Here is a 16,903-nt window from a genome sequence, read left to right as displayed (position 1 = left end):
GGACGGACCTGTTAACCCAGCCCTTCCAAAGCCCCTTCCAAAGGCCCTTTGTTATTTTGGGTATACAAACAGTTTTAGTAATACAGACAGAGACCAAACTGAAAACCATCATAATATAAGAAGAAACAACTCATGAATGGAAATAAAGAAAAAGGATGTGCCATTCCACACGAGGCAGACTTGCACCCGCCCACCCTTCTGCCAAGAAACGACACATCAAAGCAAACTGGAAATTATAAAGAGGACTAGAGAGTAGAAGGAGAACACCATAGTGAAGGACTGACCACACACACTGAACATCTAACAGACAATCCACCAATAGCAAAGACAGACTGTAGCACCAAACAAAGACTACTACGACAAGGACTCTAAAAACGTAGAACCAAAACTCCCGTCCGCACACTTGCCCATCTAACAGATTGGCACCACTCAGCCAAGAAACTTTCAGAACCAAGTCGAACAAACTCCATCTTAAGTTTAAACCTAAGAGCCTCCTTGATTAGAGACACCAGCTCAATGTGAGATACGAAATTATTGTCAAAGAGAGCCTGACACCTGGACCACCAAATCTTAGACCGAGCGACGGCCAAAATGTAGGTGCAGACATCTCTCTTACACTTCTTCAGGGTAGACGACATAACACCATAGAGAGCGACCGCGCGAGAAACACGAAAACTAGAGACCACCCATCGCCTAATGAACCCTTCGACCCAAGTCCAGGTCAGGAGCACCTCGCCACAAGACCAGATGGCATGGGTAATGGTCTCCGTATCTCTACAGTTTCTCCTCGGACAAAGAGGGGAAGGAGTTCTGTGCCAAATCGAACAAGTCAAGTAGTTGGTTTTGAGAGCCCCATGTGCGACCTTCCAGGAAAGCTCCTTTAGGTTATTCTCAAGGAGAGTGTTATGCACCGTTGAAAAAACAAGTGACCAATCAACACCCCGCTCTAAAAAACAAGCGGAAGGGGTATGAGAACGAGCTAAAATGGCAGATTTGTACAAAGACTGCACGGTGCATATCTTGTCCCAAGTCTTCGAAGCAGAAGCATTAACAAATTCCAAGGTGAGCTTCCGCATCAAAGAATAGTGAGGTGGAGCCTCAGGAGAGTGGGGGGAACTGTTAGACCACGATGATGGTTCAAAACGACGGGCAAAAAAACCCAGCCAATATTTTGCCAACTGGACCCATGGAAGATCCGGCCGGTCAAGAATATTGGTAAACGGCCGACAATAAAAACAATTGGCCTTCACTCCAAAATCAATGAGATCCCATCCACCTTTGTCCAAAGGTAGCATAACTGTCTTTCTAGAGACCAGTTCTGCACGAGAACTCCAGAAAAACTTAAAGACGGCTCTCGTAATGTCCTTGACGACTGACTCGGGAGGAGAAAATACAGGAGCAATATACCACAAAGTAGATAAAGCAAGGTTATTAACGACGACAACCTTGCCAGCGAAGGATAAAGAGAAGCTGTCCCACCTTCGCAGAACCGCTTCAAACTTAGCTTGCCTCTCCCTCCAGTTGACTAAAGGCATATTAACACTTCCAAAAGTACCTCCCAATAAACGTATGGATACAGATGTCCATTTAAAATTCTTCGGACAATCGAGTCTTTTCCTCCAACTACCTAGCCAGAGACCCATACATTTGTCAAGATTTAAAAGAGACCCGGAACCTCTGTTATACATGTCAATAACAGCAAAGAGCCGGCGGATCGACTCATCGGTTGTAACAATAGCCGAGTTATCGTCCGCATACTGCGAGATCTTAACTTCACGGCCACCAGGCAACCTGAGGCCGTGAATCGCAGCGTCGGCCCTTACTGTAGCGGCAAATGGCTCCAAAGAAATTGCGTACAGCAGGGGTGACATAGGGCACCCCTGCCGAACACCTCTTGAGAGAGAAAAAGAAGATGATAGCGACCCATTGACGAGAACAGCACTGGTAATGTTGTGGTACAATATAGCAACCCATTTGCGAAAAACCGGGCCAAAACCCATCTTCGCAAGAGTCAAGTGAAGAAAATCAATATTCACTCTATCAAAGGCCTTGGCCTGATCCAGAGAAATGATCGCACAGTCAAAGTTATTCATATTAACAAAGGCCCGTTTTTAATGGGGGTATAACAAAATCAAAAAAGAAAGAAAACTAGACAAGAGAGACAAGACGTTTTTTCACTGTTTTCATTTTTTTTTTTTACATCATTTCAAAGAACATACAAGAGAAGAAGGAAAGAAAAAGGGATGTGTCAAGCTACCCACAACAGGTTACTTGTCCGCCGAGCTCCCACCAACCCACTCCTGCCAACTTGACACATCCAAATAAAAAAGACATACGAAACGTACAAGACAGACAGTTCATACCAGACTGATACGACTACAGGGGGGAAGCAGGGGATTAAAAGCGTAGTCGCAGTTTTCCCCCGTCGACCCTCGCCCACTGCACTGAGCACCACAGAGACATAAACGTTGTTTCGTTCAGACGTACAAAGTCAAGCTTTATTCTTGAGCGGAGGCACTCCTTGATGTATGGGACCATCTCGACATGAGTCGAAAAGGTCTTGTCAAAGAGTGCTTCACAACGTGAGGACCATATGCGTTTCCTCGCGACGGCCAGGGTGTAGGTGATAGCATCTATCTTGCATTTTTTCCATGAGGGTGGCAGGATGCCATAGATAACCATCTGTTTATTTATTCGGAAGTCTGACATGACCCACCTCCTGAGAAAACCCTCCACCCAAGTCCATGTTAGCAGCACTTCGCTGCAGTACCACATGGCGTGCTCTACAGTTTCGTGGCCTTTACAATTCTGCCTTGGACAAGTTCCCGAGCGAATGTAACCCCAGTTCGAGCAGAGCAGGGCATTCGTTTTGAGGGCATGGTGTGCAACCAGCCATGCAGTGTCCTTCAGTTTGTTCTCCAGGAGTGGGTGTTGAACAGATTGGAAGGTTAATGGCCAGGGAACAGAACGCTTGTTAAGACAGACGCTTGGAATGTGAGCATCCTTCTTTAGAAGGCTGTCGTATAGAGACCGCGTAGTGCACCCGGGGTCCCACTTTTTAGAGGGGGATGCCTCTACGAGTTCAGATACCAGGGACTGTAGAGCTTTGTAGTGGGGAGGGGCATTCGGGGAGTGGGGCATGTTATTGGACCATGTTGACGGGTCGAAACGTCTAATGAAAATACCGAGCCAGTACCTGGCGAGCTGCACCCAAGGTAAGTCTTCCTGGGACATGATGTCCGAGAAAGGCCGACTGTACAGACATTTTGCCTTCTTTGCTATGTCGATTAGGCCCCAGCCGCCCTTCTGAGGAGGAAGGTAGATGGTATTTCGGCTGATCATCTCACGCTTTTTGTCCCAGAAAAAGGCGAACAGTGCGGTATTGATTTCCTTCATGACCGAATCAGGAGGGGTGAACACCGACGCCAGGTACCACAGTTTGGCGGTGGCTAGAGAGTTTGCCACTGTCACTTTGCCTGTAAAGGAGAGGGATCTGGCTCCCCATCCTTGTAAGGTTTCAACAAATTTGCGTTTACCTTCCTTCCAGTTGGTTAGGGGCATGTCAATGTTGCCAAAGACCCCACCAAGCAGACGGATGGACCCAGATGTCCATTTTATTTGTACAGGGGTGTCTGGTCTATTTCTCCATTTCCCCAGCCATAACCCCTCACACTTGTCTAGGTTCAACATTGAGCCTGAGCCTCTGTTGTACAGCCCGACAAGGTCAAACAGCCTGACGATAGAGTCGTCTGATGTCAGGAAGGCAGAGTTATCATCTGCATACAGAGACATTTTGGCTTCGTAGCCGCCTGGGAGTTTTACTCCATGCACCTCAGAGTCTTTGCGGACTGTCGCCGCAAACGGCTCAAGAGAGATTGCATACAACAGTGGCGAAAGTGGGCATCCCTGCCGCACTCCCCTTGTTAGGGCGAAGGGAGACGACAGGGAGCCATTCACCAAAACGGAACTGGAGATGTCGTTGTAAAGTATTGAAACCCACTTCCGAAAGGAAGGTCCAAATCCCATTCGTGCGAGAGTCTGTTGTAGAAAGGAGATGTTGACACGGTCAAAGGCTTTTGCTTGATCAAGGGAGACAATAGCACATTCGATGTTATTGTTATTTGCGTAAACAACTATGTCTCGTGTGAGTCGGAGGTTGCACTGGATCGACCTTCCTGGTACACCACAGGTTTGGTCCGGGTGCAACACCGACGCTATTACAGACTGAAGGCGGTTATTAAGAACTTTAGTCAAAATTTTGTAGTCGGTGTTTAGGAGGGAGATTGGTCTCCTGTTCTTGGGGTCCAATTCGTCTCCCTTCTTTGGCAACAGTGTCAAAACCCCAAACTTCTGGCTGGAGGAAAGTTCTCCAGCATCAAGAGCTTCTTGAAACACCTTCAGGTCTTCTAGACGCATGTTACTGTATGTGGTCCAGCGTAATAAATCTACGCTTTAACTCACCATGTTTATAGAAAGATATATCACAAATTGCATCAGAAGGAACTTAATTTGTAATAAAAAATAATGCATATTCATTGTGGGTCAAAATGTTTTACAAAATCTGTTTAATGTGCCAATAATTCATCTGACATAAATTATAATAATGAGGTAAAACACTCGGTGATTTTCGCTGCATTTCCTACTGAAGTTGCTAGGTGTCGCTCTTAGCCAGGTAAGTACATTTAGTCCTTTTAAAGACATTTGTGACTATGAATGTCCTTGATAGAGCTTGTATTGTGTGAAAAGAAGATTTGAGACTGGATTGGCACCTGGAGAAGTCACCAAAGCTTTCCGTATGTAGGAACTTGGGTGGGAGGGGGGCGACATGTGGAACTCGGAATTTTTAAAGCGTAGAATCTAGTCTAACTTACCAAAATAACATAAGATACGCGGCAAGGCACAGCTTTTTTTAAAAGAATTTATTGTTTGGTGACAGATAGCTTGTGACGTGAGGAGTATGTTTCAGTTAGCAATCGTTATGAGAGAAAAGAAACTGATGAAGGCCCCGTAAATGTTTAACTTTATGTAGGTCGTCATTGTATCTTATTGTTTTTACTATTGTTTCTCATAATGTTTCCGTCTGTCATTGTAGTACTTTTATTATTGTTTTCATATTGTTTCTTTTATCATTGTGGTCGTTATATTTTATGTTGGTTACGTTGCTATGGACATATTCTGTCTGAAAGCAAAGGAATAAAGTTCCAAAGTTCCATTAGTCATTTTTCTTAAAGATTTATTTCTATATGTTTCAAGTAACAATAGCAACAGAATTAAACAGTGATTCGCGTAATTAATTATATAACTATAATGCAAAAAGTTAGCTGGATAATTCTACCGCTATTTTCCTAATCAAGAAGTTAAAGATAACGGTTCCATAAGACTATTTACACATTTTCACTATGTTTTACAATTTTTCGACAGACAAATCGAGAATAGATAATTATGTAATAAATCACAGTATAACATGGAACAGTTTGATCAAACTACCACGACATGCAAATAACAATAAATCATGACCTTTTCAATCAATAAATTAGTATAGGTTGTATAAAGTTATATATCATTGCAAATACGTATCATTTGCTATCAAAGGTTATTTACAATTATTCACCCTAATAAAGATCATAATGCGAACATAGATAAGTACTAAATGTAGTGTGTCCAAAGAGAAACATAACAAACAGACAAATGAAAGAATATGTGGAAGTCTCAGTGCTTTTGCAAAATAACATTGAGTACGTTTGTTTGGTACTTCAATTCTATGACAGGACAAGCAAAAAAAGAGACGACTTGTTAGACATGTGTTCTGCTGTACATATATTCTATGATAGATTTTATAAAGAGTTACATGTTGTTTTTAAAGAACTCTAGTAGTATCCATATTTTAAATTGCAAAGCAGGCGAAGTAAAACTGCTGTCTTGATGCAGCCCCGGCCGGGTTCTGAAGAAACACATTTTTGCCCCAATAGACAGCTGGATACCGGGAGATACCCCTCGGTGTATCACGTACACGGGAAGGTCACGGTATCTATTTGTTAACGCGTCCCGGTTAATTCTAAGTCCGACTTAAAATCAACCCGGGGTACTGCCGGGCCCAAAAATACCCCGGAAGCCACAAAGTGTCCCACGCAAAAAAATACAGCCTGTGAACTACCCGGCAGGGCCTCTTTTAGGATTAGGACCTAAGCCTAAGTGCTACTATAGTCATACATACATACATACTTACATCATGTTTATTTTAACTATATGGCCCTGTCGACCTCAGTCGCTGTTCCAAGAGGTCCAGTGTAAACGGGTAGGTGGTTAAATAAATTAACATAATAGTTTACAGCAATGTCCATGGAAAGAAACTTACATTATTTTTATCACGTATAATGTGGCCGAGGAGGGCGAAATACAACAAAAATTACAAGAAAGCTTATTGCTTTTGGTCATCTCTTTTCTGTAAGCCACGAAGTGCCATCTTCTGACGAAGTTTGCTCTGGAACAGGCGTCTGTTCATCCTTTGTTGCTGATTCAGCCGTTCCTCGTAGGCAGCATGTTGTGCCATCATCTCTTGCGCGTGATGTACCATGGTCTGTGTTTTCTCCCTTTTCTCAGCCAGTTTTCTCTTCAGCATGGCTTCAGCACGTCGTCTGCTCTTGTTCTGCACTTCCTCATATCTTGCCGTGTCTTCTTCATGAGCTTTCAGGAGATTTTCTACCTGCTGTCCGATAGCAGACGAAGTTGACGGCAGCATAGCGTCGAACTCACATTTTACTTCGTGTGACTGCTTCGTGATCTGACGTTGGGCAATAGCATTATCGTGTATGGTCAAAGAAGGCTCGTCGATTCTGTTGTGTTCCAAAAGGCTGCTTGTAACATCCAGGGTTTCATTCAAGGATTCTGCAATCATTTCGAATGTTGTATTGAGCTCTGTTTCTTTCATTTCATCTGTAAATGATGAATAGAAAATACAATAAGTCGAGTCGAAGTTACAATAAATAAATGAATATAATCTTTACTAAAAGGTTATTTGCTCAAGGTTACTATTTTCTGTCAATAATCAATCTTTTTGTATCCTCTTTTAAATTCCAAATAAGCTTGTACTCCCTTTGTACAGTGGCTTACACGATTAAATATTTGATTACTTGGTGTCTAACTGTCAAAAGCGACATCAAAAGAGACCGCAATTGAGTCACTCGTTCCTTGGTAAAAGACTAGAGTTTCACAGTTGAAATTTTGAGCATGTGCCATTGTCGTCGTATTTAGAGTCAAGATTTCGAATGTGCTTCACATTCACTTCTACCAACACAGATAAACTGTCCTGTAGAGATTAGTTACCTGATATTACATCCTTCGGTGGAGGGACATGAATCCCAAAGACTCCCTGGAAACTTCTCCAGATGTAGTCAGCCAGTTCTTGGTCATGTTCATCCGCAACGTAGACACCGGTAGCAATGGCATCACAGATGATGGTCACCAGGAAGTTGACGAGTAGTATGAAGATGAGTATCATGAAGAAAGTGAAGAAGATAGGGCCGATATATCGGTTCGATTCTAAGATTTCCTCGGCAAAGAACCTGTAGAACATGACCCTCAAGTCAAAAGGTTGCTCATAGAAGCTAGGAAAATTTATCTACCCCCCCTCCCACGGAATCTATTTTCACATACAATAGCTTTATGTGTGATATAAAACATGTTGCTGATTTTTTAAAAAGTTGCTTATAGGAAAATTTATTAAGGAGTACCCTTCCCCTGCCATTTATCTTCACTTCGTAATAGCTTTATGTGCAATGTAAACAAAACAAAAACATGTTAAAATGAGGCAATGACGACAATACATACCTTCCCAATAACATCTCAAATAAGGCAAAGTTGGTGTGCAACACATTGGTGTATGCCTTCATATGAGTCCCAAACACCAGCATCCCTGAAATAAATATATGAAATGTCTTACGTCATCAATTACAAAGTTCTAAGTAAAATACGACGTCGATGTTTTAATCTATGTTGAAAAGTACCATTGACCTACGTCAGTCTACCTTCTCTAAGGACCAAGAAGGTCCAGTCCATTTAGGCAAGGAATATACAGTAACGTTATAACCCTGTCACAGTCATTAAAATGAGGGGAAGCACCTCTTACCTGAGCAGCTGAAAGCCATGAAGGCTATAGCGCTTACGATCGAGAAGCCGACCAAGTCATTCTTCATGGCGCCTGGCAGGGCGATGAAACTGGCGATGGTCTTGCTGAAGCGGAAAACTCGCAGTAACGACAGTGTAGTAATGAACAGCACAATGGCCAGCACGGTCTTGAAAACTTCATCCCACCAGAAGGTTGAGCTCAAGTCGACAAAACGATCTATTCCAAGTTCGCCTACAAAAGAAGAGATGCAAATATGAGAGATGGCAATTGGTTTGTTTCTTTGCTCATTTGTTTATGTTCAAATTCATAGGTGAAGCGTATACGATTAACCGGAGGTAATTCCTCTAACGCCCAGATTACGATAGAAAGCAGTTCAAGAAGCATTTTCCTAATCTCCAAGCAGATCCTACGGTAGCATAAGATAGTATCAAAAGCTGGCAGAGGGGTGAAGCCGGCCTAGGAGTGTGTTTGGCTACCGGGCAAATGGACACCTCTTTGCTGACTACACTCTTTGGCCAGTTTGGTACTATTTTTTGCCATTGTAGGATCTGCTTAGAGATTAGCATTTTCCCCAAATATGGCATGTTTCATTGTAATCAAGAAAGAATTCATATTCATATGCTACAATCCTCTGAATATGTATAATGTGACAATCTGCAACAATGTACCTGTTGCCTCGACCAACTTTGCCAGTGCTGCAGATGCAGAGTGGTACCTTATTCCGAAGATACCGATGACAGCTGCAGATCCAATTATGCTCGCAAAAGCAAAGATGTTCCACATAGACCTGAAGAACTTCCTTCCCTCCTTCTTCATTGTGGTCGCTTCTTTGATGATATTAACCAAGAATAACAACATAAAGAGGATATAGGAAAACAAAGTAACCATGTCAGAGTCATTTTCGTACTGGAAAAGCCTGTGTGTTGCAAAAGATGCTGATGTTGAAAGATGTCCCACATCTTCCTGCTTTACGGTCAGTCTTAGACTACTGAACAGTTTTTGTGCTGGGTAGTATAGCGACAGATCCAGAACCAGGTAGTCTGTGTATTTGTCGATCCACTTGTTATCCCGAAGGTCGGAGAATATTGCTGTCGCCAAACCCAGGAGAGTTGGTAGTTCCATGGAGTGTTCTGCGGAACAGCCTGGGTTGTGTGACATCACACCGGTGACATTGAACTTCCAACATGTGGATTTACCGTCTCCAGTTGCAACCATCCATCCATTTTCAAGGAGGTCTATTGCCATGTCATCTGTATGGAGTACCAAAAATTTCAATCATGCAACAAGAAATTCTTTCTTAAAAGACAAATGCATCTATAGGAAGCTTATGCAATTTATAGAACTGAAATGAACCTGCAAAAAATTATCCTACTGCTTAAAAGCTTGTGTATTTTCTACTGTGACAACAAAGGTTTGGTTGGTCGGTTTAGTCGTGACATTGTTACACTTGATTCAAAAGTAGAGACGATATCTAAGTCAATTACATTTAAACAGTTTGTAAAAAAGGGCTTGAAAGAGTAAAAAGAAAGGAGTTCATCGAAATGAAAGTAATTATGTACGATAATAGAGAAGAGGTCATGATTCTTACCTGGTGCCTTCCTAAACTGAGTAAGTCGCGGTGGGCCGATTCTAAATGCTTCAGTATAAAGAGGAAACTGTCGGTCTAGATACTTCATCTTCCACCCATTGTACCAGAACGACGGGTACAAAACAGGCAGGAGGATCTCCTCAGTCCATGCCCAGAGCTCGTCAGCAGTGGTGATCTGTAAAGTTGCAAGACGCAGAGTAAATACATTCAATGAAGCATGTTTAAAGATGTTAACAGATAACACTTTCCTTTCAAAGTTCATCATGCATCATGACTCCAATGGGTTCACAGAAGCTTTGGGGAGAAGGTGACTGACTACGAATAAGAACACGTTCTCAAAAGATGCCAAGAAATCATTCATTCATAAATCATTGTTCCATTATGAAGATCAGTGACATTTGTCCTTAGATCTAGCAATGCTCTTGATTGAACATGGTGAATTGAAAATGACCTACCGAATCGTGATCTTCTAGAACAGTGTCGTGCAACGTCTGCGATGCGTTGAAAGCAAACGGGTCTTTGTCGTGATGGCTGATGAAGAACAGGACCACAACAAACAAGAACAGGAGAACGTACTCCTTCATGACGAAGAAAAACTTCCGTCGTTGTTCATTTTTGACTTTCATCTTCTCTGCCGATACAGCACCAGGTGGATACACCTTCGCGGGAGCTGAAAGGGTCAACGTCGTAAATAGGACTTTAATTAGAACACAACCTACTGTACTTCTTTAACATTTCCAGGCAAAAAGATTCTTACTGATTAACCGTTGTTGTTTTTTGAAACAAAGAATCGTCAATGTGCTGTGAAAGTGTCGTGGTTTACCTTTGTGATCATAAAGGTGAAGATGGAGATCTTTTTCCTTGATATTGTATGTCTTCTGCTTGTTGGAAGACCTCTGGTTACAAATCAATGCAAAAAGAGTCGCCAGGAACAATATCTGTTGGTATACACGTATCGTCAATAAATTAGTCATTAGCTGTTCGAAGCAAGAATTTAAGATACTAGGATGCAGCGGAGCGACAGAAATTCGTTAACAGAAGGAAACAGAAACAAACAATTTACCTCGGCAGTTTCGGCGATGATGCTTGACAAACCGAAAGAAAAGAAGAAGGCCTTTAGCCAAGCCTCACTCTTCTCTCTACCCCAGTCTAGACTGTACAGGATCACAAAGAAGGACGAGAGGATGGAAACCATCACCACGAGAAACCACGCCACATACTTCGACCATCGGGACAGTACACCTTTTAATAACCCTAAGGGGATAAATAAAAATACTTATCGTTCTTAAAAGAGAGAAACAATTATTTGAAAACGGTAAGATTATTTGCTGGATGAGACACCTTCCATACATTGGATATTGTAAAGGAATATCAAAACTTAGACAATACGTTGAAGAACTATATACATGTATACCATATTTGGAAGTACGACGTATTCCCGGAGCTGTTATTGAAGTTGGTACCTCCACCCGGAACAGTCTAGCCGGTACCAGGACAACAGGTAGCACCATGACAACTGTCATGAGACTCACGTACAGCTCCTTGGTTACAAAAATACATAAAGCAAAAGTGTGAATTCATAATGGAATGTTTATTTGCGTCAGCATATGTTGTCGGGATTGAGGTAGGAGGTTTAGAACTAGACGGTTCCCTTACTTGTAGGGTGATCTGTACAAATCCAAGGTCAAAAACGGTGTTCTTGGTCACAAAGCCCTCGTCACTCTTGTACCACATGGCGTTGGACAGCATGATGCTGTTGAAAACAGCACAGCAGCAAGATAGACGTTCTGACTTGGTGAAGCTGGATCCTAAAATTGATTTGAAACGAGTTTAATGCAACATATACCTTTTAGTAAATATTCCATTGCCTTTAGTGCAAATAGTTTACTGCCAGGTATGGCCAATTTCAACAGCTTGACCTACATTACGGTTTGAAGCGATTGTTCTGAAAATGTTGCAGTATATCAGATGAAGAAAGACAAAGTAAAACATACTTAACGACGTAAAAAATACCTTCAGGTGACACGAAAGGAGATGTCCACAAGTGCTGATCGTAGAACATTGCGTCCGTGTTCTCTCGGAACTGGCTACTAAAGCATCCCAATTGTTCCCGGGTCGCCACATGCAGAACTTTCTGAACCTGGGAAGTCGCCTCGGTCTTCAGACAACCAGTCGTAGCAAATAAACTGATAACTGTGTAAGATAAATCAATCAATCAGATGTGAAGTCTTTCATCATTTGATTATCACATCATTGGTCTACAAGAACGATTGGTATAGTCAAACGTTGATGAATTTAAAAGTGAAATTTATTGATGTGATATACAGTGACATCCTTCTATAAACCACACTATATGAATTATATACCTCTATACACTGTGTGGTTTGGGAATGACTTTTAGCTTAAATTATAAGACAGTTTGGACCAAAACAATTGACTAGTCTGTACAACCACGATTTGTCTGATTTCAGCCATTTGAATGAAAACATAAAAATCCATGTATTCTGTAGACATAGGTTTAAATTAATACATCACGAAAATAAGGTGGTCATTGTTTGAATCTTACACTTCCTTCGTCTGTAGGTCCTTGATAATGATATCCCTCAGAAACCACGAAGTTTCATCAACACCTGTGTTGTCGTGCCAGATATGCAGCAGTTCCAGATGTCCTAGTGACGTCTTCAGGGGCATGATGACGTCATGAGTACCACCTCGAGGCAAAGACTGCATAACACATGGAAGCGGTGTTTGTAACGTTTTCAGTGCGTTTATTCTAGGAATAACTAATTTTTGATTACTGTGCTTTTAACAAAATAAGAAGAGGACTTTTAGTGGAATTTGGGACAGACACACACAAAAGTAAAAAAGGTAGGTGCCAAACAAATGCAGAGTTACGGTTCAGACTTACTTCTCCGTCCGGGTTGATCATCTTGATTGCGGTTTTACTCTTTGATCCGAATACCTGTAACCCGATTCGTGCCGAGGTACCGGCACCAAGCATGGATCCGGTGGTGACGGTGATCTGGTAGAGATGTGGGGCTGGCATCCTGTCCGTGGGAAGGACGGACAGCTGTGGTAACTGCTTCTTACTTCCGGTAGTTGATGATTTGTCAGTCGTCTTTTCCTGGTACAAAAGAGAGGAATAATGAGAATGTAGACCTATATACACCCACTAGTTACACGAACTCTATTCAGCTGCAGAAATGATAATGTGACGATGAAGGGGCATAGTACGAAGAAGATGTACTTACTCGAAAGCGCTGAAAGTCGACGTTGAGTATAATCATTAACACCAAGTAGAGAGCCCACTCGCAAATAACCGTGTAGTAAACGAGGTTGTTGTCATTAAGGATGCTGGGATCTTTGAAGATGTCCTCCAATTCGATAGTATTTGGAAGGGCGTGCAAGGAGCCGCCAATGACAGCCTTCGGCTTGGGAACGTCGCAGTTACATCTGAAGGTACTATCAAATGGATCCACGCCAACCTGATATAGATAAAAGCATATCTTAAAGTTTAAATAAAAAGGATGAAGTGATAGCTGTAGACGGACGTTATAATTTTGAACAGAAAACATACTACAGACTAAGAACCGCAAGTGCTTACTTCTCTACGTTGGACCACCTTTAAGTAGATAATAAATAAGAAGATACAAATAAAAATATATAAATAAAGAAGATATAACCAAGACAACTGCAATTTCTGTCAGTGTGCAAGACAACAGTACACATATTTTTCACACATGGGTCAGGATCAAATCCTTGAACCTTACCCCACAGCCTACGTCTTGCCACTTCTCGAATGTATGATCCCAGTTAAGACAGCTCACTGCTGATGCCTGAAGTACGAAGTCTTTGGGCGAAAGTGCCGTTTGCAAAAGGCTGTCAGATTCTAATGAGAGACGTTGACATTTTTCATAATCGCATTTAATCTTCCACATACGAAATTTTTAAAAGCAAATTGACAGTCAACTCAGAAAAGGGTAAAATGATAAAACTGTATAGTTTTTTGTCACAATGGTCAATTTTTATCATTACAGTGAAGTGTTGGATTTGCCTTGTAAAAGTTGTATACATTCTTGCTTCGACATTAAAAATAAAAATTACATCGAAATGTTTGATAAGTTACCTGCTTTTTGTACCCCAACATAAAGTCTCCCCCGTCGTTTCGTGATATTTGGGACAAATTTTCGCACGCTGTTTGTGCCTCGACGCCAAGCCAGAACAGCATCTTCCTCCTCAACTACCATCTTGTCGTCATAAAGCTGCTCTGTTGGTGGCGTGTCGTAACGGAAGAAGACGCGGAAGGCAGCGGCGTGATCCCACCACGATAACTGCATCACAACAACAGCAGTAACGGCTGGTACATCAAATGCATATAAAACCATCGTCTCGTTGCTGTTTTGTCCAACGACAATGCCGCCCAGAGCAAACTGTGCCCCAACAAGACCACGCTCTTGAAGGTCACGTTTTTGACGTCTTGGGTCTTCTATATTTTCGATTGCTATAGGATGGGAGAGGTTCAGCTGCACAGAGCAGTTGTGGTCAAAGCGCTGGGATCCCCACGAAAACATAGTCACGGGCGTGGTGACGTTTTCCCCAAACGTAGAGGCATTCCACGAAAACAAGTTTTTCTTCATCACAATCATCTATAACAGACAACGGCATGATTATTTTAACAGTCTTGCGGTAAAATGACCAAAAATATTTCTTAAACACATTACATTACCAACTGTATGGTCAATATGAAAGTCCTAATTTTTCCATTCACTAAATGATGAATGGCGTTATCTTAAGATAGTACCTAAGCTGATATTTAATTGGTATTTCAAGTACTCACGATAATAGACAATGTTATATTTTTATCGTTTGCCTACATATTTTATCGTTATTTTACCGGTACCATTAACCATTGTTCTTATTTGTAGAATTATCAATATATTGGAATTGAATGAAACATAGTTGCATGGAATGCAAACGAAGAGAATAGCATGACCACTAACCTTGGCATCTGTACCCCCTTCTATATTACAGTGTGTGGGAAATGCTGACACGTTAACTTGACGACTCTGAAGTATTATATCTTTCCTAGTGGACCTTGCAACCGCAACAGTGACGTCATCTTTTTCAAATGCCTTCATGTAGTCTTTGGTGTCTGGCAAGATGTCTAGAAGACTATTGGCTGTTCGTTCCATAGTTTGTCCCAAAGACAGTCCAGCGTTACGAAGCTGTATGAAATAGTTCACAGTATTACGACTAAATCTAGTAAATGATAAGACAAATATAACTAAACTTCCAGTGCTGGAATTAATTGCGTTTATCCATTGTCTACAAAATTGAAATGTCTGAGTGGACGCATGCTCCTATTTACACATTTTGGCCATATTGAGGGATACAAACTCAGTTTATTCAAATTCCAACGAAACACAACCTATATTGTCTTAGATTAAAGAATTCTAAGATAAAACAGTGGAAATTATGCAAGAGTTTCATGCACTGTTCCCAGACAAGTACAGGAACCCCTTCTGTGATAATCTCTCATGCCAATACTAAATGACTACGTGTCTCTTAATCATGCAATATTTTTAGCCTACTAGAATCGAATACCTGTTGATCGTATTTCCACTGCTGGTGTTTTATGTTCTTCAGCTGTTGTTTAGGAGATATATTGACTGAGTTGACATCTATGACATCCATTCTTAATAGAGGCGTTGTGGTATTAAGTATGATCGACTTTTCTGCAGGCAGCATTTGAACGAGATTGGGCACGGCCTGTACCGTGACTGAAACATTTAAGGATTATGGTTACTATTTTTACCATTCCTATTAGACACATATAAATTAATTAAACACCGGTGTTTGATTAATTTTTATGTTTTACGGCGTCATATCCAATATACAATGGGATATTCTGATTGCTTGACGTCACTTGTCTATATGATAATAGTTCACAAATGTTATGTTTTATGTATATTGGGATTTATATCACAGGAAGCTCACAAGAATTTCAAGTTAGAGGGGCAAAACTACCACTGAAGGTGGCCTATCTATACTATAATATAATTTAATGGTGTCAGGCTAGCCTCGTTGTGGTGCAATGACCCCGGATGACCCGGAAAATCCAAAATGGCCGCCGTAACTGAAATCAAGCATATCAAAGTCGTATATCTTCTATGTATGATATGTCGTGCATACCGTTAAGCAGCGTCTCCATCATTGGTATAGTGGAACCTTCAGTGGCTCTGATGAGTTCTGAAGACTTCCGCAGCAGATCTATACCTGCCTCCTGTTAAAAATGTAGGGAAAAAGGTATTCACTTTAGTCCAATATGGTTCACGTGAATACGTGTCTATATTACGTATAACATAGCGTTGTTCGAGTGCCTACCTGTATGAACATAAAATAAAACGAAAGTTCCGCTGCGATACCAATGACAATGAGTTTAGGGTAATGGTGATGAATTTCATTGACAGTAGTAGTTTTTTTTGCGTTGGTGACTCAATCGCATACGAAATGTCATCAAAATCCATTTCTACCCTTTTAGTGGTTATGCTACTCATACCCGAAACATGCAAACTAGAAACAATAACATTTATGGCGAGCGTGTTGAAATTTTTCGTAACATTATCGTACCAGTTCCGGAGTGAATCCGGCCAAGGATGACTGTGACGTGTTGACCCGGAGTAAGTTGTTAATCCTTGTAACAATTCCAATCACGTTTTCCAGGGAAGCTGCTTCGCCGTTGGATTGGTCCATTTGATTCTGAAGACGCTGTAGCTAGACAAACCAAGTAAAAATAGAAATATTTTCATATCGAAGTTTGAATTTTCTTTCTGGATCAGTTCGACTCTTGAAAGAACTCTGAAGGAAGAAACTGAGATATCCAACAAAGGCTGTACAGAAATTATATGTGTCATCATATTCCATCATATACGTGTTAAGCAACTGGACTTACCATGCATTTGATGATCAGCAATTGTTTGGCAATAAAGTTATTGTTATCTATTTTTCGTATTGTAAAACTTGTAAAATGACAAAACCACAGACAATGACAAAAATATCAGCTTATTACCGCTTGGAGAGGACTAAGCGTCCCGTAAGGTGTGGACAAGTCCACTTCGCCATTACCTTGTAGGAAAAGGATAAAAACATATAACGTGTAGCATTATTAACCTATCAATGTGCAGCACACT

At 41.4% G+C, this 16,903-nt stretch overlaps 2 protein-coding genes across 2 annotated transcripts; both read right to left on the bottom strand.

Moving 5' to 3' along the window:
• Positions 1 to 5,380: 5,380 nt before the first annotated feature.
• LOC118406335 (polycystic kidney disease 2-like 2 protein) lies at positions 5,381 to 11,434 on the bottom strand. The gene is made up of 10 exons (XM_035806275.1): positions 11,370 to 11,434; positions 10,777 to 10,967; positions 10,537 to 10,651; positions 10,169 to 10,383; positions 9,714 to 9,888; positions 8,794 to 9,375; positions 8,126 to 8,356; positions 7,828 to 7,912; positions 7,324 to 7,562; positions 5,381 to 6,933 (listed from the first exon to the last, which is right to left on the bottom strand). Exons 2-10 carry the CDS (start codon positions 10,906 to 10,908, stop codon positions 6,419 to 6,421), a joined length of 2,289 nt encoding a protein of 762 aa, XP_035662168.1. The 5' UTR covers positions 10,909 to 10,967; positions 11,370 to 11,434; the 3' UTR covers positions 5,381 to 6,418.
• A 1,470-nt stretch (positions 11,435 to 12,904) lies between these two features.
• LOC118406516 lies at positions 12,905 to 16,832 on the bottom strand. Its single transcript, XM_035806578.1, has 8 exons — positions 16,783 to 16,832; positions 16,344 to 16,487; positions 15,906 to 15,996; positions 15,318 to 15,493; positions 14,714 to 14,938; positions 13,840 to 14,359; positions 13,484 to 13,602; positions 12,905 to 13,198 (listed from the first exon to the last, which is right to left on the bottom strand). Exons 2-8 carry the CDS (start codon positions 16,464 to 16,466, stop codon positions 12,905 to 12,907), a joined length of 1,548 nt encoding a protein of 515 aa, XP_035662471.1. The 5' UTR covers positions 16,467 to 16,487; positions 16,783 to 16,832.
• Between the last annotated feature and the right edge of the window lie 71 nt (positions 16,833 to 16,903).

Source organism: Branchiostoma floridae, chromosome 19, assembly GCF_000003815.2.
Source record: "Branchiostoma floridae strain S238N-H82 chromosome 19, Bfl_VNyyK, whole genome shotgun sequence".
NCBI classification, from domain to species: domain Eukaryota; kingdom Metazoa; phylum Chordata; class Leptocardii; order Amphioxiformes; family Branchiostomatidae; genus Branchiostoma; species Branchiostoma floridae.
Note: the sequence above shows the minus strand (reverse complement) of the source record. Positions and strands in the feature narration are given on the sequence as shown.